This window comes from Stomoxys calcitrans, chromosome 2, assembly GCF_963082655.1.
Source record: "Stomoxys calcitrans chromosome 2, idStoCalc2.1, whole genome shotgun sequence".
Taxonomy (NCBI): Eukaryota; Metazoa; Arthropoda; class Insecta; order Diptera; family Muscidae; genus Stomoxys; species Stomoxys calcitrans.
The window spans coordinates 128,413,918-128,435,358 of record NC_081553.1 but is presented as its reverse complement, the minus strand read 5'-3'; the positions used below and the strand labels follow the sequence as shown (position 1 = coordinate 128,435,358).

General features: G+C 39.1%; 1 protein-coding gene across 4 annotated transcripts in view; it reads left to right on the top strand.

Annotated features, from left to right (window-relative positions):
* The window catches only part of LOC106083945 (mushroom body large-type Kenyon cell-specific protein 1), a 490,542-nt gene that overhangs the window by 146,837 nt on the left and 322,264 nt on the right, over positions 1-21,441 (top strand). For 3 of the 4 annotated variants that reach the window (XM_059363636.1, XM_059363638.1, XM_059363637.1), the window contains exon 4: positions 4,871-5,076. The exons of the other annotated variant lie outside the window; for it this stretch is intronic. In XM_059363636.1, the coding sequence (XP_059219619.1) occupies positions 4,983-5,076 (94 nt within the window). In that variant the 5' untranslated portion in view covers positions 4,871-4,982. The remainder of the gene's footprint in view (positions 1-4,870; positions 5,077-21,441) is intronic. 4 annotated transcript variants of the gene reach the window in all.

Sequence of the window (21,441 nt, the reverse complement as noted above, 5' to 3'; positions counted from 1 at the left end):
TTCAAATTCAGGAATAAGCATGGGCCAATAAATAATCCTCAAAAGAGCATGTTGGCCGATCGAGACATTATGGTACCCATATAGAAGATCATTGGGAGTGGAGTACGAATCGATTAAAATTTTAGACACCAAGTGTCTGGGGAGCCATTCGACTCGGAAAAAAATCCAAAACTGATATCTAGGCTAACCGGGACAATATTAGATTTGAAAGTTGTTTGAAAGTAGAGTACGAATATTATCGAACAAGTGTCTGAGGTCCTCGAAATATCCCCCAAATGCTAATGCAGAACGATTGGGAAAACGAAGGTCTTAAATAATAGGACTTTGGAGCACATAATATGCGAATGTGATATAAGAAATTGTAAGCAACTATTTGTGGCCACCACAAAACCACTCTAAAGAATATTAAAGCCAATCGAGACAATACGGGACTCAAATTGAGGGACCTTGCTAGTAGGTATGTATCATACTTCTAAATAAATTAATGTCGATCTGTCAAAGACCCATGGCTCTTGGCACAACCTTCATAACATTTGATGAAACTCACAATTTTAAATGGCAACTTAAGGGTGTAGCGAAGCACACCGGGCCAAAGAGTATACTAATATTTGTGTAGCGTAAGACTCAAGATTCTGGTGGGAACCGAACCCACGAATACGGCTACAAATATAAAGTGCAAATTTTCTCACGAAAATTTCAATGTGAGATAGCATGGAGACTCCTCGCCTACCGACTAATGTTGTCGAATTTAAGGGTATTTTGTGTGCATTGCCACCCGCCGCTTTATATATCGCCTCATCTCTCCATGAATACAGGTGTGTTTCTAAAAAAACAACTGAAAATACCAATAAATATGCGCATGGGAATGAAATAAAAAAAAAAAAACTAAATTAGCAACAAATTGCAACAATAACAAAGATCTTACAACAAAATTCTTCTGGCGGCAGTTTGCTGAATTCTAACAAAATATACCAGAAACTCACTGAATAATAATGAACGAAGAAAAAAATTTATTTTAAACAACTTTTTAGCCAATATTCATACATACTCGTACAAATATATGGGCGCGATGAAAAAACTATGTAAATACCATGCAGTTTCTAACATGTGCTTAATAGAGCAGGTCTATCACAATTTTGAAATATGGCTTACATTGATATTGGATGTGATTTTTTGAGTCTAATTCATAGCAAAATTCTACTACAAGTTCGCTTATATTATACTCATAAAGACGACGTTTACTGCAAATGGCTTTATTTTAGTTCAAAACCTTATAATTCCATGCAAAGTTTTTAATAACAATGTCCGAAAAATCGCAACCTAAATTGATACGACCCACAGTGGGATGAATCAAAAAAAAAATCTGGACCGATCTGGGCCAAATTCAAGAAGGATGTCGAAGGTTCTAACACAACTCACTGTCCCAAATTTCGGCGACATCGGACAATAGATGCGCCTTTTATGGCCCCAAAACCTTAAATCGAGAGATCGGTCTATATGGCAGCTATATCCAAATCTGGACCGATCTGGGCCAAATTGTAGAAGGCCTTATACAACATCGAAGGGCCTAATACAACTCACTGTCCCAAATTTTGGCAAAATCGGACAATACATGCGCCTGTTATGGGTGCAAGACCTTAAATAGAGAGATCGGTCTATATGGCAGCTATATCCAAATCTGAACCGACATAAATTTAGGAAGGATGTCGAATGCCAAACTTAACTCACTGTGTGTTAGGCCCCACTCTCTATAAGACGCAAATTGTCTTGGTGAGCAAATACGTCCTATTTGGGGGTTGTTATGGTGGTGGGACGTCCGTGGTGTAATCCCACATACCTTTAATCTGAGCTCCATAATTCCATAGTCGGGAAACACGACCGGCTTGGGGGTGTTTTGGGGAACGGGCGGCCACTCAGTGAGTTGGCCTTGAAAATATACATCGGATTCGTGTTATACTCTAAAAACCCTTTTATTTGAGCCTCATGTTACAAAAGTCAGCAAATTCGTCCTATTTGGGTGGTTTTGTGGGGGTGCGGTGGCCCCATAGACACTTTTCCCTAATATTGATATCAGATTCATGCTTTACTCCCAAAGACCTTTCATTTGAGCCCCATATTGCTATGGTCGTAAATTTGTCCACTTTGGGGGAGAGGCTGCCCCCCAAACACTTGACCCTATATTTGGATATCAGATTCAAATGCTACACTCAAATACCTTTTATTTAAGCCCCATATTGCCAGGGTCAGTAAATAAGTCCTGTTTGGGGAAGGGTGGACCCCCAGAAACGCGGTTCCACATTTGGATATTAGATTCGTATTCTATTCGCAAATACCTTTCATTTGAGTCCCATATTGCCATGGTTGGTAAATGTGTCCGATTCAGGGGTGTTTTGGGGCTTGGGGAGGTCCCCCTAGCACTTGGTCCGACAATTGGAGGTCAGATACGTTTTCTTATTATATATACGTTTCATTTGAGTCCCATATTGTCGTGATTGGTCTAAATATATGTTTGGTAGGTTTTAGGGTGGGGCAGCCCCCTAGGTACCCCATCCGAAATTTGGATACCAAATTTTTATTTTTAGGGTACTAAAGGGTGATTTTTTTGAGGTTAGGATTTTCATGCATTAGTATTTGACAGATCACGTGGGATTTCAGACATGGTGTCAAAGAGAAAGATGCTCAGTATGCATTGACATTTCATCATGAATAGACTTACTAACGAGCAACGCTTGCAAATCATTGAATTTTATTACCAAAATCAGTGTTCGGTTCGAAATGTGTTCATTCACCGTTCAGCGATGAGGCTCATTTCTGGTTGAATGGCTACGTAAATAAGCAAAATTGCCGCATTTGGAGTGAAGAGCAACCAGAAGCCGTTCAAGAACTGCCCATGCATCCCGAAAAATGCACTGTTTGGTGTGGTTTGTACGCTGGTGGAATCATTGGACCGTATTTTTTCAAAGATGCTGTTGGACGCAACGTTACGGTGAATGAACACATTTCGAACCGAACACTGATTTTGGTAATAAAATTCAATGATTTGCAAGCGTTGCTCGTTAGTAAGTCTATTCATGATGAAATGTCAAAGCATACTGAGCATCTTTCTCTTTGACACCATGTCTGAAATCCCACGTGATCTGTCAAATACTAATGCATGAAAATCCTAACCTCAAAAAAATCACCCTTTATATGAGAGCACACAAAATTTCGCTTAAATCGCTCCACCAATCTCCGAGATCTGGCGTTTCTGAAAATAAGGGTTAGGGGGAGGGTCCGCCCACCTTCAGATATCAAAAAATGTAGTACCCTATTTTCACCACGGGATCATTATGCACCATCTGTGAAAATTTCAAAAATCGGAAAATGGGTTCAGCCGTTTCTGAGTTTATGAGGAACACACAAACATACAAACAAACAAACCTACAAACAAACACAAATTGATTTTTATATATTGGGTTGCCCAAAAAGTAATTGCGAATTTTTTAAAAGAAAGTAAATGCATTTTTAATAAAACTTAGAATAAACTTTAATCAAATATACTTTTTTACACTTTTTTTCTAAAGCAAACTAAAAGTAGCAGCTGATAACTGACAGAAGAAAGATTGCAATTACAGAGTCACAAGCTGTGAAAAAAATTTGTCAACGCCGACTATATGAAAAATCCGCAATTACTTTTTGGGCAACCCCTATAAGAAGATTAACATTGATCCTCGGAGGAATTCCAGCTTTTACATTGAATAATTGGTAGTTTACCTGGCTCAGCCTAGTAACTTTGTTCCGAATTGCCCATTGCACATGTATTAGAACAACATGGATGTTACTTTTATTGATTACATCCAAAAGATCGTGAGTTGCTGTCTCGACCCGGAGCTTTACCTGGATGACAGCAATCACTGGTCCTTCTGTTAACCGGCTTCTTGGGAGTCGGTATAGGTGTCGTAACCGATTCGCTTGTTGCTAGGCTGCGGTGGGTTTCCCGGTCATCGGTTTATATGATATTCTGAATATTTATACGGATCTACCTATACCTTTATATGTGTGGAGGTTGATAGTCCTAATATTATATCACGTATCAAATTTTAGCCGAATAAAGCAATAATTAAGATATTTAGGGAATCAAGTAATCAAATTAAAGAATCGGTTTATTACTCAGTTTGATAAAAAGAATTGATATTGCAGCTTTATTTGATATCCGAACGGTCATGGCTAAATCATCTTAAAGCATCCATAGAAATATTATTTACCCACTCTAATGTGTTACAATATGAGTGTACTATGCGTGTGTAAGTGTATGTGTGTGCAAATGCTTTCTTACTCAAATGGATAGAATTTAAAACCAAAACTGAACTTCGGAATATTAGAAAAACAAAAGTATCAACAAAAAGCAACGACAACAAGAACAATTGGCAAAATACGGCGACAACACAAAAAAAAAAACAAAAACTATATACGCGACTTGAAATTACAACAAGTTTTTGTTCGACTTGCTGCTGTTGTTCTGTCTTTTACCTTGAATAAATCTCGTTTAATTATATTTGAACCGACACTATTTGAAATTTATTAGCATTAAAAATGCAAAAGTATCTTTATTTTCCTTAGCAGAATCAACGAAATGCACAACAGCTTCGTAAGCGGCATCCACTGAAATAGAGAAAAGCCTCAGCGAGTCACAAATGTTATTGGCTCAGAAGGGGCGGGGGGGGAGGTGGAGGCAAAACAGGCATATTATTAATTTTTATTCAAGTTCCCCTTAAGTTTTGTATCAAATTCTCATAAACTTGTCATTGGCTAATTGTCATGTTTACCAATAATCGTGAATTTATGTTTTACTAAAAACTTCCATATTCCCATGTTGTGGTTTTTCTTGCAGATTCAACGCCCTGGACTTTTTTAAACCAAAGGTCAAAGAGAATTAAATTTTTAAGAAATCAAAGATTTTGTGTGACTTTTTTCAAGTTTAATGTAAACACATTGTCATCAGTATGGCCGAGTGTCCATATGCCCGATGCATACAAGAGCGCCGCTTAATAAAGCGCGAATTGATGAAACATTCCAAGGAAATGCTGCACATTGTTGGTAAGTCTAAATGCAATTCAAATGTTAAGGTACACACACAAAATATTGAAGATTTGTTCCCTTTATCAAAGAACTTAGAATATGATTTCGAGGCTAACAAGCAAGGAAAGTTATTATTTTACGAAAATGTGTTATTTTAAACCAAGCGTCGCAAATTTTTACCTATTCACCAGGACGGTTAAAATGTTCCAGTCATTTGCAGAGGATGGCATAAACTTTCAGGAAAATGGCGTCTATCTTATATATAACCAGTAAGGAAAGGCAAAAGTCGGACGGTGCCGACTATATAATACCCTACACCACCTAGTGCCTGTAGTACTTTTTATATGTAGAACTCATCTCGAAATCAAGTCAGACTTCAATTTGGACACAAATTGAAATAGCAATTTAGAACCTTGTAAGATTTTCCTACCATGGGACAAAAGATTTGGATTTGCACATCTTTTAAAGATTATATGGGAGTTATATCGAAACCTGTGCCAATTTTAATGACACATACTGGGGCGTCAAATAGAGATTGACGTCCCAGTATGTGTTATTAAGATGTGACCAAAATTGTGGTTTTTACTGCCATAAAAGTCCATATCGGATGAAATATACGCATTGGAGCTATATCTAAATTAGGACTGATTTTAATGAAATTTTGCGCATGTATTAGAACGTCAATTTAAACGTCTCATGTAAAATCGGGCGAAAATTGTGGATTCTACAGCCTTTAAAGGCCATATCGTATGAACGATATATATGGTAGCTATATCTAAATCTGAACCGATTTTTATGAAATTTTGTTTTTCATACATTGAGACTTCACAAAAATGACTCCACACCAAATTTGGTACAGATCGGACCAAAATTGTGGCTTCTACAGACTTAATAGTTTAAATCGGATGAAAGATATATATGGGATCTATATCTTAATATCTTAATCTGAACCGATTTTTATGAAATTTTCCAGATATATTAAGATCAGTAACAAAACAGTCCGTGCCAAATTTTGTGCAGATCGGTTGAAAATTATAGCTACTACGGCCATTTAAGTGCAAATCGGGCGATACATATATATGGGAGCTATATCTAAATCTGGACAGATTTTTATGAAATTTTTGCACACATATGAAGACATCAATTAAAACACCCCATGCCAAATTTTGTAAAGATCTGACTAAAACTGTGGCTTCTATAGCCTTAAACGGCCATATCGGATGAAAGATATATATGGGAGCTATATCTAAATCTGGAGCGATTTTGATGAAATATTGCACACATATGGAGACGTCAAATAAAACACTTTATGCCAATTTTTGTAAAGATCTGACTAAAACTGTGGCTTCTGCAGCCATAAAAATCCATGTCGGATGAAAGATATATATGGGAGCTATATCTAAATGTGAACCGATTTTTATGAAATTTTGCACACATATGTAGACGTTGAACAAAATACCCAATATCAAATTTTTTGAAGATCGGACGAAAATTGTGGCTTCCACAGCCCTAAAAATCCATATCGGATGAAAGATATATATGGGAGCTATATCTTAATCTGAACCGATTTTTTTCAAAACCAATAGCGATTGTCAGTGGGCCAAAAAAGTGGCATGTGCAAAATTTCGTGACAATCGGTCAACAAATACGACCTGCACTTTGATTACAAGAATACATGGACTCAAAGACGGACAGACGGACGGACGGACGGACATGGCTAAATCGAATCAGAGTCGATCGGTATACTTATCAATAGGTCTAGCTCTTCTCCTTCTTAGCGTTGCAAACAAATGCACAAATCTATAATACCCTGTAACACAGTGGTGGTGCTGGGTACAAAAATCAATTAGTGTTTGTTTGTGTGTTCCTTATAGACTCAGAAACGGCTGAACCAATTTTCTTGAAATTTCACAGATGGTGCAAAATGATCCCGTGGTGACCATATTTTTTGATATCTGAAGGGGGGGGGGGGGGCGGACCCTCCCCCTTACCCTAATCTCGGAGATGTGTGGTGCGATTTAAGCGAAATTTTGTGTGCTCTCATATAGTACCCTAAAAATAAAAATTTGCTATCCAAATTTTGGATGGGGTACCTAGGGGGCCGCCCCACCCTTAAACCTACCAAACATAATTTTAGACCAATCACGACAATATGGGACTCAAATGAAAGGTATTTAAGATTAGAAAACGTATCTGATCTCCAATTGTCATACCAAGTGCTAGGGGGACCTCCCAAAGCCCCAAAACACCCCTAAATCGGACATATTTACCGACCATGGCAATATGGGACTCAAATGAAAGGTATTTGCGAGTAGAATACGAATCTGATATCCAAATGTGGGACCACGTTTCTGGGGGTCCATCCGTTCCCCAAAAAAGCCACCAAACAGGACTTATTTACTGAACATGGGAATATGGGGCTTAAATAAAAGGTATTTGAGAGTAGAATATGAATCTGATATCCAAGTGTGGATATCATGTTCCCCGAGAACATACCCCAAAGAAGAAAAATTTACGACTATAGCAATATGGGACTCAAATGAAAGTTTCTTGGAAATGAAGCACGAATCTCATTTTGATGTTTGGGAAAAGTGTCAATGGGGCCACCCCACCCCCATAACACCACCACCGAAGTATTTGCTGACCATTGCAATATGGGGCTCAAATAAGTGGTATTTTAGAGTAGAACAAGAATCAAGAATCCCCCAAAAAACACCCTCGAACTGGTCATGTTTGCCGACTATGGAAAAATGGAGCTCAAATGAAGAGTATTTAGGAGTAGACAATGAATCTGACATCAACTTTCGGGACCAACTGTCTAGGGGACGTCCCACCACCATAACAACCCCCAAGTAGGACGCATTTGCTCACCAAGACAATTTGGAGCTTCAAGACAGTGGAGCTCGATATTCATAGTTTTTAGGGCCCATACGGCAAAGCGGACATATTTGCTGGCTTGATTAATAAGGAGTTTTAGTGAATGGTATTTGAGATTAGAAATCAAATTTGATATCCAATTTTGAGGCCATTGGCAATGCAAATGCAAATTTTGCCCATGAACATTCCACTAAGGAACAGGGGCAAACTTCTCACATATTAATGAGTGAAGTCCGATTCAAGTTTAAGTTCAATGATAAGGGGCCTCCTTTTTATAGCAGAGTCCGAACGGCGTGCCGCAGTGCGACAGCTCTTTGGAGAGAAGTTTTACATGGCATAGTACCTCACAAATGTTGTCAGCATTAGGAGGGGCAAACCATCGCTGAAAATTTTTTCTGATGGTCTCGCCAGCGTCATAGGCGGACATGCTAACCTCTGCGCTACGGTGGCCTCCAATGTGGGGTTCAAATATATGGGAATAGTGCACGTTGCTGATATTTTGGCAGGGCTGAGTGTTTGGGGGATCACCCCACTCCTCAAAACACCCCTAAATCGGGCATATTTACCGACCATGTCAATGTGGGGTTTAAATGAAAGGTATTGGGGGGTAGCGTAAGAATTGATACCCACTTTCGGGACCAATTTTCTGAGGGTCTACTCCTTTCCCAAAATACCCCACAAACAAAAATTTTTTACTGATCATCACAATATGGGGTTCAAAAAAAGTGTTTGAGAGTTGAATACGAATTTGATATCCAAATGTAGGACCATGTATTTAGGGCATCACCCCCTCCTCAAAATACCCCCAAAGGGTAAAAATCGACCATGCCAACATGTGGCTCAAATGAAAGATATTTGAGATTAGAAAACGAATTTGATGACCGATCTTGGGGCCATGTGTTTGGGGGACGCCTCATCCTGTAAACTCCCCCTCAAAACCAATGGCAATATGGGGTTTAAATTAAATTTGAGAGAAGAGCGCGATGCTGATATTTTTTAAAGGCCAAGTGTCTGGGGGACCACCTCACCTCCGAAAACACCCCTTGTACAGTTCAGTATGTTTGGTTGAGGATAGGCCAACAAATAACAGACATGTGTGCATAGTATATATACCCAGAGATAGGGAATTTCTATGATAAAACCTTAGATCATAAAATGAGCACATGTTGGAACACTTATGTAGAAGTAAGCATTTGTATTGTTTATCATTAAGTGTATCGTTTATCAGTAAGTGATTTTCTAATCATTAAGAGTACATGTGTTTCAACTAAGGCAGGTAGCTAGTTCACTATGTAAATATCCTGTGGATGGAAATAGGATCAATGTGTGTTGTATTTGTTGTCCTTAGATATTTAAGATTGTACAGTTTACAGAAGTTTAAGTATGTATTAGGTGTTAAGATAGTTTTTGTAAGAAATAAAGGGCAGTTCTGTTCAAGACACCAATCAACACGGTCGTTTCTCTAATTTCTCGGCTAAACATTTGGTGACCCCAAGTTTTACGAACGCGCGGAAAAAAAAAAAAAAAGAAAGTGCTTTTAAATGAAAAATTCTTAAAAAAAAAAAAAAAAAAAAAAAAAAAAATCTTAGTGTTTTGTTTTGGAGCGTGAAAATTTTTTTTTGTGTTGGTGCTTAGTGAAAAAAAAAGCAAGAGTGATAATAATAAAAAAATATTTCAAAGAGAAATATTCAAAAGAAAAAGAAGAAAACATAAGATGAGTGTTAGCGCCAGAATAGAGCGACAGGGTGTTGTAGGGCAAAATATTGCTGGCTTGTACACGAAATTGAGTCAGGCGGGTGCAGGTATAAGAGAATCGGAGTTGGTGGCGATGTGGGCGTGTTTCAAACAGTTAGTCGAAGAGTTTGAGAACACTGATGACGAAATCAGGCCGCCGTCGCATACGATGCAAAATGACGCATACTTCACAGGAAATTTCGTAGACGGAGTGCGGGATTCGATGAAGAAATTTGAGGTTTTATATTATCAGGTCAGAGATGGCATGGGAATCGATAATAGGCTTGCGACAAACGCTCCGAAAGCGGTAGGAGACGGTAAACCATCCAATTCTAAGGGCCAGAAGGGGGTGGAAGTTGGAGAAGATGCGTCCCTGAGTCCCACATCTGAGCAAACTCGAATGATGGAACCCAGGAAAGACTCAGATGGTGCTGGAGCGTTCTCCTTGCCCACATTTGGCGTGGGTGCTAGACAGACCCAGGAAAGGCGGGATGATATATTTGGGCATATCAGCCAAATGCGACTAGGACGGCCTGCTGATGTAAGGAAGAGCACTGGTCTTATTCGGAAATTCCAATATGTCTTGGACGAGCTAGAGGCCAAGATTGAGGGGTTGAAAAGTAAAAGGGTTTCTGCTGATGTGGTGAAGGAGAAGTACAGGCTAGCTGAGACTGTATTTTTGCAATACATGGAAGAGTTTCCGGACGATGACTTGACGGAAGTTTTCTATGGCTTGAGGGATTCCTACTCGGACATTCCTGGAATAGAGAATAAGGCTACAACTCTTCCATTTACGTTGCCCTCTATAGAAATTCCTGTATTTACCGGAAAGTTTGTAGAGTGGGAGACGTTTAGGGAGTTGTTCGAACAATTGGTGATGGAGCAACCGATCTCCAATACACAGAAGATGTGTGTATTGAAGTCGAAGATAAAGGGAGAAGCGGCGCGGAAAATTGCGAAATTGCCGGTTAGGGATGAGAATTTTGAGACGGCATGGAATTTGTTGAGTGAACACTACTCAAATAATAGAGCGACGACATCACTCTATTTTAAGTCCATATTGGATGCTCCTGGCGTATTTTTTAACTCACAAAGTGTGAGGAGATTTGTAGAGGTTGTAAACGAAAGTTTACAGGGTTTAAACGCACTAAAGCTTGATGCACAAGAGATGTATCAAGCTTTCTTGTGTTATGTGTTGCAGAGAAAACTGGATGAGAATTTGAGGATCCAGTTTGAGCAGCACTTAGGAAAATCCCGTGAGATTCCAAAAGTGGATAGTCTCATGGAATTTTTGAATCAGATGCAGTATTCCTTGGAGGCAAGCCAACAATTCATTCAAAGGAATGAAGAAGGGTTGGTAAATCCTTCGGGAATAAAGGTATCGGATGGTGCCCAGAGGAAGGGTGATTTCCAAGGGGAAGAGATACCGAATGCTAAGGAGCAGACGACTAAAGGACACAAATGTGTTCTTGGTTGTCTGACGTGGCATCCACTCTACAGATGCTCGAGATTTAGGAACCTTGAAATCAAGGAGAGATGGGACAGGGTAATGGATAGTGGTGCTTGTTCCAGATGTTTGGGCAGTGGTCATACCAAAAGGTTATGTACCACCAAGTTCAATTGCAAAAGTTGCAACGGTGAGCATCATTCACTTCTTCATAGGGCGAAGACTGGACAGAAAAGCGCAGTGGTAAGTGACAAGATTGTTAAAGATGATACATGTGTATTATTGGCCACGGCGGTTGTTCAGGTGAAGAATGGAGATGGACAGTGGATAGACTGTCGTATCCTGCTGGATAGTGGGTCACAAGTGTGTCTTATGACCAAAGAATTTAGGAACAAATTGAAGTTATCTGGTGAAAGCACCAGAAAGGAAATAGAAGGGTTGGCGAGTCATAAATCCGTGATTGATGAAAAGGTAGGAGTCAATCTTCGATCGCGAACGTCAGATTATAGCGCTAGTGTGGATGCGTTAGTAATAAAGAATATTTTATCAAATGTTCCGGAGTCGAGGGTTAGGACGGAGAGATTTTCGCAGAAAGTGTTACTGGCAGATCCCCAGTATAATGTTCCAAGGGGTGTTGATATGTTAGTAGGGGCGGAAATATTTTTTGATGTTTTGGCAAGTGGTCAATTGCGCAGTGAAAAGCGTGGGATAAGAGTGCAGGAAACTTTGTTAGGATGGGTAGTAAGTGGCCCTGCAATAATGGACCATTCAGATTCAAGCCCTAAAATTGTGGCAACGATTCACAAAGGTGATGAAGTGCTGAGGAGGTTTTGGGAGATAGAAGAGGTTCCACAAATGAGGAGGTTAACAGTGGACGAGAAGGAGTGTGAGGAAATTTTTGACGACAGCGTTAAATTGGCAGCGGATGGAAAATTTCAAGTGAAGTTGCCATTGAAAAAGGGATGTAGTGAATTAGGAAGCTCGGCGGGAATTGCAAGGCGACGATTTTTTGCTCTCGAGAGAAAGCTTGAGAAACAAGAATCGTTGAAAGCGCAGTACCACGAGTTTCTTCGGACATATCTAGACATGGGACATATGAAAAAGTTGACAGAGGTGCCCAGATTGGAGGATGGATATTATTTGCCACATCATTGTGTATTACGCCCGGAAAGTTCGACTACAAAGTTGAGAGTGGTATTTGATGCGTCGTGCAAAACCACTTCAAATGTGTCGCTGAATGACGTATTATACACAGGTCCGAAGGTGCAGGAGAATTTATTTAATATTTTGCTCAGATTTAGGAGGCATAGGTATGTGTTCTCTGCTGATATTGAGAAAATGTATCGACAGATTTGGGTAGAAGGCTGTGATACAAAGTTTCAGCGGATATTTTGGCGTTGGAACGATAACGAGCCTATTGGAACATATGTCCTCAAGACGGTTACGTATGGCACTGCGGCAGCTCCATATTTGGCAGTAAAATGTTTGGAGACAATTGCCAAGTGGAATAAGGATGAATATCCGATGGAGTCTGAAGCAATTGGATGTGATTTTTATGTAGACGACTTGATGACAGGAGGAGACGGTCTTGAGTCTGTTAAGGCATTTCGAGACAACATTGCACTCATTTTACAACGGTATGGAATGCCTTTGAGGAAGTGGTGCGCAAATCACGAGCTAATATTGGAAAGTGTCGATGAAAAGGATGTGGAAAAAACATTTAAACTTGAATCGGGCCTGGTTAATTGTGTAAAGGCTTTAGGTATAAGTTGGAGCCCATCAAGAGATGTATTTAGCTTCAACTATCACCGTGAAGAAATGACAACTGTAACGAAAAGGACGATTTTGGGTGAAATTTCAAGATTGTTTGATCCATTGGGGCTGATTGGTCCTGTTGTGGTGTTGACAAAAATACTGCTGCAGGATTTGTGGAAATTGAAAGTCGATTGGGATGATGTGATTGATAACGATGTATGTGCAAGATGGGTAAGGATAAAGGAGAATTTGATATGTCTTAATGAAGTAAGGGTGCCGAGGCATGTATGTTGTGTGAAACCAATGAAAATTCAACTATGCGGGTTTAGCGATGCGTCAATGAAAGCGTATGGTGCAGCTATCTACGTCCGAACTATTGATAGCGAGGGCAATGTAAGTAGTAAGTTGGCGACATCGAAGTCAAGGGTAGCACCAATAAAGGTGATAACACTGCCACGTTTGGAATTGTGTGCTGGTGTGTTATTAGTTGAGCTCATGAAGGCGGTGCTGGAAAGTTTAAAGGTAATGGTGGGATCTGCTGATGTTTATTATTACACAGATTCGACAATTGTTTTGAACTGGCTAAGATTGGATCCGGCAGTATTGCAAATATTTGTATCAAATAGGGTGTCGTTTATACAGTCTATGACAGAATTGTCACAATGGAGGCATGTAAAGTCTCAAGAAAATCCTGCGGACTTGTTATCTCGAGGGCTGTTGGGACGACAGATCGTGGAAAATGAACTATGGTTTGAAGGTCCGGTTTTTTTGAAGGAATTGGTTGAGAAAGAGACAACGTTTGAGCAGATTGTGGACGTACCTGATGTTAAGAAAGCGGCGAAGATTCTCGTTATTCAAGAAGGAATTGTTTGGTGGAAGACCATTAATCACAGAAACAAGTTTTCTGTGCTGCAAAACGTAGTGGCGATGGTCTTGAAATTTGTTAATATTGCGAAGAAAAATGGTCATAAGTCTATTGTACATTACAGAAAGGAAGCACTCAGGCTAATAATACGGGATGTTCAACAGGAATATTTTTCGGCCGAATTGGAGAAGATGCTGGCAAAAGGTAAGGTACATGAAGCATCTCATATTCGCACATTATGTCCTATACTGGACAGTTCGGGAATTTTAAGAGTAGGAGGCCGGTTGGAAAATAGCGCATTGCTGTATGAGGCAAAGCATCCTATGTTGTTGCCATACAAATGCAAAGTTACAGAGATGATAGTGGAACAATTACATAGGGAGCATTTGCATGTCGGTCCGCAAGGGTTGTTAGCAATAGTAAGACAGCAATTTTGGCCTCTTCGTGGAAGATTATTGGCGAAAAAGATAGTAAATAGGTGTTATAGATGCTTCAGGGTAGAGCCAAGGAAAATTCATCAAATGATGGGGAATTTGCCAGGAGACAGAGTTATAAGAACTCGCCCGTTCTTGAATGTGGGCATTGATTATCTTGGTCCAATAGAAATACACCATAAAGTTAGAGGAAAGAGAATAGACAAATCGTATGTGTGCGTTTTTGTCTGTTTTGCCACGAAAGCAGCGCATTTGGAAGTGGCATCAGATTTGACGTCAGCGGCGTTTATTGGTGCATTAAAAAGGTTTGTAGCAAGGCGCGGATGTCCAACTAGGATTTATTGTGATAATGGGACTAACTTTGTAGGGGCCTCAAACAGTTTGCACGAAATCTACAAATTGTTTGCAGAAAAACAACATAAGGAGAAGATTGATGAGTTTTGTCTGCAACGGGACATAGAGTGGATTAATATTCCTGCACGATCACCGCATGTTGGAGGACTATGGGAGGCATGCGTGAAATCAGTGAAGAAGCATTTTCATAAGGCGGTAGAGGGAATAATGACATACGAAGAGTTATGTACATTAATCGCTCAAATTGAGGCCGTTTTAAATTCCAGGCCGTTAACACCATTGTCTGAAGATCCAAATGACAATAGTGTATTGACTCCGGGGCATTTTCTAATAGGAGAGGCCTTTACGACAATAGTTGATTCGTCGGAGAACAAATGCTATAAAGGGCTGCGAGACCATTGGAGGGCAGTACAAGAAAATGCAAATGCGTTTTGGGAACGTTGGTCGATGGAATATCTGTCCGAATTAAATAAGAGGTACAAGTGGAATAAACCTCAATCGAATATGCAACCGGGTACTTTGGTTCTTTTGAAAGAGGATAATCTGCCACCTCTGAGCTGGAGGCGGGGCAGGGTCATCCGAACGATCATAGGTTCGGATGGGTTGTGTAGAATGGTGGACGTAAGGACCAGCACGGGAGAAACAAAAAGATCGATCCAAAATGTTTGTCCTTTTCCCACTGAGAACAATGAGGAAATAGTCGGAGAAGATGAAGCTACGATATTGAATGCAGCTTACAATGAAAACAAAAAGCCGACTATATGCAAACGAAAAGGTTCGGTCTCACCGACCTTAAGAAGAGAGAGGATAAAAAATAAGAATTTCATAGTTTGTATTATAAATTTATTGTGTCTAATAAGCCCAATTAGAGCTAAAATTGATATTATTAAATTCACGGAGAAATCTAGCATATTCTTCGAAGAGGTTAGTACAGTGGGGCTAACGAAATCATCGTGGGATATTGTGGTGCATATCAACATATCAAAATATGCAGCTTCAATGACAACTATAAATAATGCGATGTCGGATTATGGAGTTTTTGTGGATAAGGTGTTGGAAAAGCAGCAAGTCTTTCTGCGGAACGAGCTGGAAGAAGCATATCATCAAGTGCAAAATAGGAACGAGCTTATAATGTCATCAATGCCTGATAGAAGGTCGAAACGAGCGGCACTTGCGTTTGTTGGAGGTATTTTTCATTCACTGTTTGGATTGATGGACGAAGAACACGCTGAAGTTCTTTCTGAGAAGATACGGAATGCTGCGGAAAATCAAGAGTATCTATTGAGTTTGGAGAGGAATTATACTTCTATTCAAGACATTACCTCTGAAGTCATTAAAAAGCAAAATGAGGTAATATTCGACAACATCCAGAAGTTCAAAGGCTCTTTCGATTCCTTGAATGCACGGGTGAATAATCTAGCCGACCGAGAAGCTATTGTGAGGAAAGCAACAAGCCTATTAGCAACATTAGAAGCGTTTGGAGAAATTCAGAAGAATTTAATCACTGTGATGACGAACACGAAAGGAAGCTTACTGCATGAATTAATTTCTGTTAAGAAATTGAAGGACGAAATTCTGCGGATAAGGTCCACAGTCAACAAGAGGTTGCGATTGCCTACTGAGAGGCCAATGGAGCTTTCAAAACTGGCACATGTTACAACAAGAACAACAGTTGGGTTTATTCTGTTCAACGTACGATTACCGCTAATTAATGCTGATTTGTTTACTTCATATGCAATTCATGCATATCCGGAGATGCATGATGGTTTATCTGTACGAATACAACCTAGTAACAGTTATATGTTAATTGACGAGAGGAAAACAATGTTTTATTACATCAGCGAAGAGAATTGGGCACATTGTCAGAAGACTGAGGATATGATGATCTGTCCTCAAACTCATCCCTTATACAACACACGAAATACGCAAAGTTGCGAGGTGCAATTGTTTCTGAAGACTAGACGAGTACCAACTAGTTGCAAGGTTGAGATCAAGGCTTGGGCAAATTATTGGAAACAAGTTCAAGCGCCAAATACTTGGATATTTTCGATTTCGACACAAATGGGAGCTGAAGCTGTTTGCGACAACAAAAGGCATGCTGTTATTATAGAAGGTCAAGGGCTGATAAAACTACAGCCAAATTGTCATCTCGAAACTGAAGAGACCACTTTATGGGCGTACGACAGGTACAGCAGCGATGCTGATTTTATGATTCCAAACATCAATTTGACGTCATTTTTACCTCCATTGTCACATTTGAAGTTGGATAACGAGATTGCAATTTATAAACTCTCAGACATCCCTAAGGCAACTTCAATTCTTGGCTGGCCCACGCATTTAAATATTCATCATCTGGCACATTATGGCTTCAGCGTTACTACATGCATTATCATCATTGTCATCATTATTGCCGTGATATGGATTTTGAAGAAGGTATGCAACATGTCATCAAGATACCTGCCAGCATCCATTGTACTACCTCGTTTAAGATAAAACAAAATAATTGCTATATAAATGTACAGATATATATTACTTTGCTCAACTTTATTCAACTTAGACTGTAATTATAAGTAATTTTTCTGTATGTAACAATTCAATGTTCAATAGATATAATACTCATAAAAAGACTAGGATCTTTTAAGGCGGGGAGAATGTACAGTTCAGTATGTTTGGTTGAGGATAGGCCAACAAATAACAGACATGTGTGCATAGTATATATACCCAGAGATAGGGAATTTCTATGATAAAACCTTAGATCATAAAATGAGCACATGTTGGAACACTTATGTAGAAGTAAGCATTTGTATTGTTTATCATTAAGTGTATCGTTTATCAGTAAGTGATTTTCTAATCATTAAGAGTACATGTGTTTCAACTAAGGCAGGTAGCTAGTTCACTATGTAAATATCCTGTGGATGGAAATAGGATCAATGTGTGTTGTATTTGTTGTCCTTAGATATTTAAGATTGTACAGTTTACAGAAGTTTAAGTATGTATTAGGTGTTAAGATAGTTTTTGTAAGAAATAAAGGGCAGTTCTGTTCAAGACACCAATCAACACGGTCGTTTCTCTAATTTCTCGGCTAAACACCCCTAAATCAGATATCATGAGAATATCGGGCTGAAATAAAGTATTTTAAGAATGGAGTACACCTTACATCCAAACTTAAATTCGTAGACCAATAAAGACCATATGCGATTCTGATGAAAACACTTGTCTTGTTAAACTGTAAGTCAGGCGCTATACCAAATTCGTTGCATGGTATTTCACTAAAAGCTCTTTAATTGTCGAAAATAAATATTCCAAGGAAAATTTTGTTCCATATAAGGTAAAAGAAGACCCAGCGGAACGGGCCCGGTCCTATACTTTGTAGGGATATTCCGATGTGTTGCAAACGGAATGACTAAATGAATATATCCCTTATATTATAGTGGTGGGTATAATACATCTACCTATATGCTGTCGTTGGCTAGAAGATAAGTCTCACTCTTTTTAGCCGCCATGAGGTTGAAAAATATGCTCACAGACTAAAGGTTGCAAGTAAAGAGGAGCCCTTGATGGCTTCCTTTTATGAAGTTATCACATTCATATCATCTTTAATTTCAATATTAATTTTCAACCCACCCATACCCAATTGGCAATGTAAACAGTTTCCAAAATGCTCGGAGGACTTCAACAGATCTATCTGACTGTTAGTGCTACACTTTATTTAATTTCCTTTAACCACCATCTCTGCCACCTGTTTAAAATGTGAATCGTCGAGTATCAAGAATTTTTGTGTATCCTCTGCTTAGCCTTTTTCTATTATTTTTTTTTTTTCATCTTCAGTTAGTTGGCATTTATTTATTCCGTATTACATTTTCTACTCCCATTCCATGTCGGAAGTAATCCCCACAGTCCCGAATAAACAAAAAGTCAAGTTTCTTTGGGGTGTCCATGGCTTTAGATTTTGTGCAAATTTGAAATTTTCATATACTAGCCCATTGTCGCCCACTATAAACGCCTTAATCGTCAATGTGTAGGTATTCGGGGTTGAAGAGTGTTTGCAGATCGTTGTCCTGCCCGTTTACCCACCACTGACCCAACACTACATATTCGTGTTCTCATTTTGTTACATCGAAATTCGTTAATATGACTCAACACTCTTACAGGCATGCATGCGGATACACGTTCTAACTGGTCTCCCATCCCAGTGGCTACCCCCCAGCTGCGGCATGAACCTTAGTTTGAGGTTGCATTTGACCTCAACCTGTTGCAGGAGTACTACGTTAGTAGCTCCTGCAACAAGGCCACCTACATCTCAACTCCTGCATCCAGTCGGGAGTGTGGGCTAATAGTTGTGCTCTTGTTGCATCTGCCTGCTTATGATGACGACAAACGCTTACGACAACGACGACAATTTTCGTGACTATACACAAAAAAATTTTATGAAATACTAGTGGCCACAAAAAACGCGACTGTTTGTATATGTGTGAAGCAACATGTTGTTGCAGATTTCTATGTATCCAGCAAGGTTTTATGTATGGCTGCGACAGACTATTTTTTCGCAGGAATTTCGAAGGAAAGATGCCAAAGAAGTTCCAATTCGGACAGTCAAGACTTTCCTGGACCCTCTAGCATAATCGTTCTTTTTCCATTTTAAATGGCTACACTAAAGTCGGTGAAATTTCGACAAATATGGCGAAATGCTTCGCTCATGCTGAATGGGATATTAATCGTAAAATTTGTTTACACTTCATGTATAAAATGATTAAAATCAACGATTTTACATTTACTAACTTATGAATTTGTGCAATGTCAACTGGATAACGACTGCACTATGAAGTCTTTCGAAGAAAGTTGTCCTCTCCGAGAAAAAAAACTTTGGATGACCGGTATATGTCCATTTTCAACCTAACCTAAGCTACTATAGAAAGAGACAGACTATCTGACGCCCCACCTGGCCAATATTTTCACAGCATACCTACACTCAAACAAATTTGTTATTCAAAACAGCAAAAATGTTTGCTAAAACAGCAGTTTTTGTCCGCTGAAAATGGCAAAGCAGATATAACTGCTGTTTCAACAAACACAGGACTGCTGTACTAGCAAACATTTCTTACAGCTATTTCACCTTAAAAAATCTGCTGTTTTTAGTACTTTTTACGATTGCCTGTTATTTATTGTGATTACTTTAGGCATTTTTTAGAAATTTTATTGGAAGAGATGATTTATTTTGTGAATATTTCTGTAAAGAAGCTACCTGATCCATCCATTGGTATACTAAAGTGAACATGAATGTCATTGCGATTTGTATGTAAATTTACAGAAAAAACAAGTAAGAAGGCGTTAAGTTCGGCCGAGCTGAACTTTGGATACCCACCACCTCGGGTATATATGTAAACCACCTTTCGTCAAAATCCAGCGAAAAATGCATACCTTATGCCCCATAGCAGCCAAATCGAAATATGTTTGGTACGATTTGGATCAAATACTTATAAATACAAGTCATTGTTCAATTGTGTATAACAAAATTCACTGTGTCAAATTTCAGTGAAATCGGATTATATATGCGCCTTTTATGGGGCCAAGACATTAAATCGAGATATCGGCCTATATAGCAGACATATCCAAATCCGAACCGATCTGAGAAGAATTGAAGAAGGATGTCGAAGGGCCTAACACAAACCACTGTTCCAACGGCTAAATCGGACATTAAATGCGCCTTTTACGGCCCCAAAACCTTAAAACCACAGATCGGTCTATATGACAGCTATACCCAAATCTGAACCGATCTGAGCCAAATTGAAGAATAAAGTTGAAGGGCCTAATTCAACTCACTGTCCAAAATTTTGGCGACATGGGACAATAAATGCGCCTTTTATGGGCCCAAAACCCCAAATCGAGAGATCGGTCTATATGGCACCTATATCCAAATCTAGACCGATCTGGGCCAAATTGAAAAGGGATGTCGAAGGGCCTAACATAACTCACTGTTCCAAATTTCAGCAAAATGGGATAATAAATGTGGCTTTTATGGGCCAAAAACCCTAAATCGGCAGATCGGTTTATATGGGTATAAAAAAGGTTATTGAAATAGACATTCAGTGGTGGTTAAAGACATCCTCTGAGACACACATTTAGATTTGTATTTTATTTTATACCCTCCACTATAGGATGGGGGTATACTAATTTCGCAATTGTGTTTGTAACACCTCGAAGTATGCGTCTGAGACCCCACAAAGTATATATATTCTAGATCGTCATATCATTTTAAGTCGATCTAGTAATGTTCGTCCATCTGTCCGTCCGTATGTCTGTCGAAAGAGCGCTAACTTTCGAAGGAGTTAAGCTAGCCGCTTGAAATTTTTCCCAAATACTTTTTATTAGTGTAGGTCGCTTGAGATTGTAAATGGGCCAAATCGGTCCATGTTTTGATATAGCTGCCATATAAACAGATCTGGGGACTTGACTTCTTGAGCTTCTAGAGGAAGCAATTCCTATCCGATTTGGCTGAAATTTTGCAAGACGTATTTTATTCTTGCTTTTAACAAATGTGTCATATAAGGTTCAAATCGGTCCATAACCTGATATAGATGCCATATAAACCGATCTTGGGTTTTTGACATCTTGAGCCTCTAGAGACCGCAATTCTCATCCGATTTGGTACCAATTTTGTACAACGGCTCCTCCCATGTCCTTCAACATACGTGTGCAATATGGTCAGAATCGATCTATAGCCCGATAGAGCTCCCAGAGGGTGCAATTCTTATTCGAAATGGCTGACACTTTACAACTTACTTGTTTTATTTTATTTTATTGTGTTTTGTTTTATTTTACTTTATTTTATTTTATTTCATTTTATTTTATTTTAAAGTATTTTATTTTATTTTATTTTAAAGTATTTTATTTTGTTTTATTTTAATTTATTTATTTTA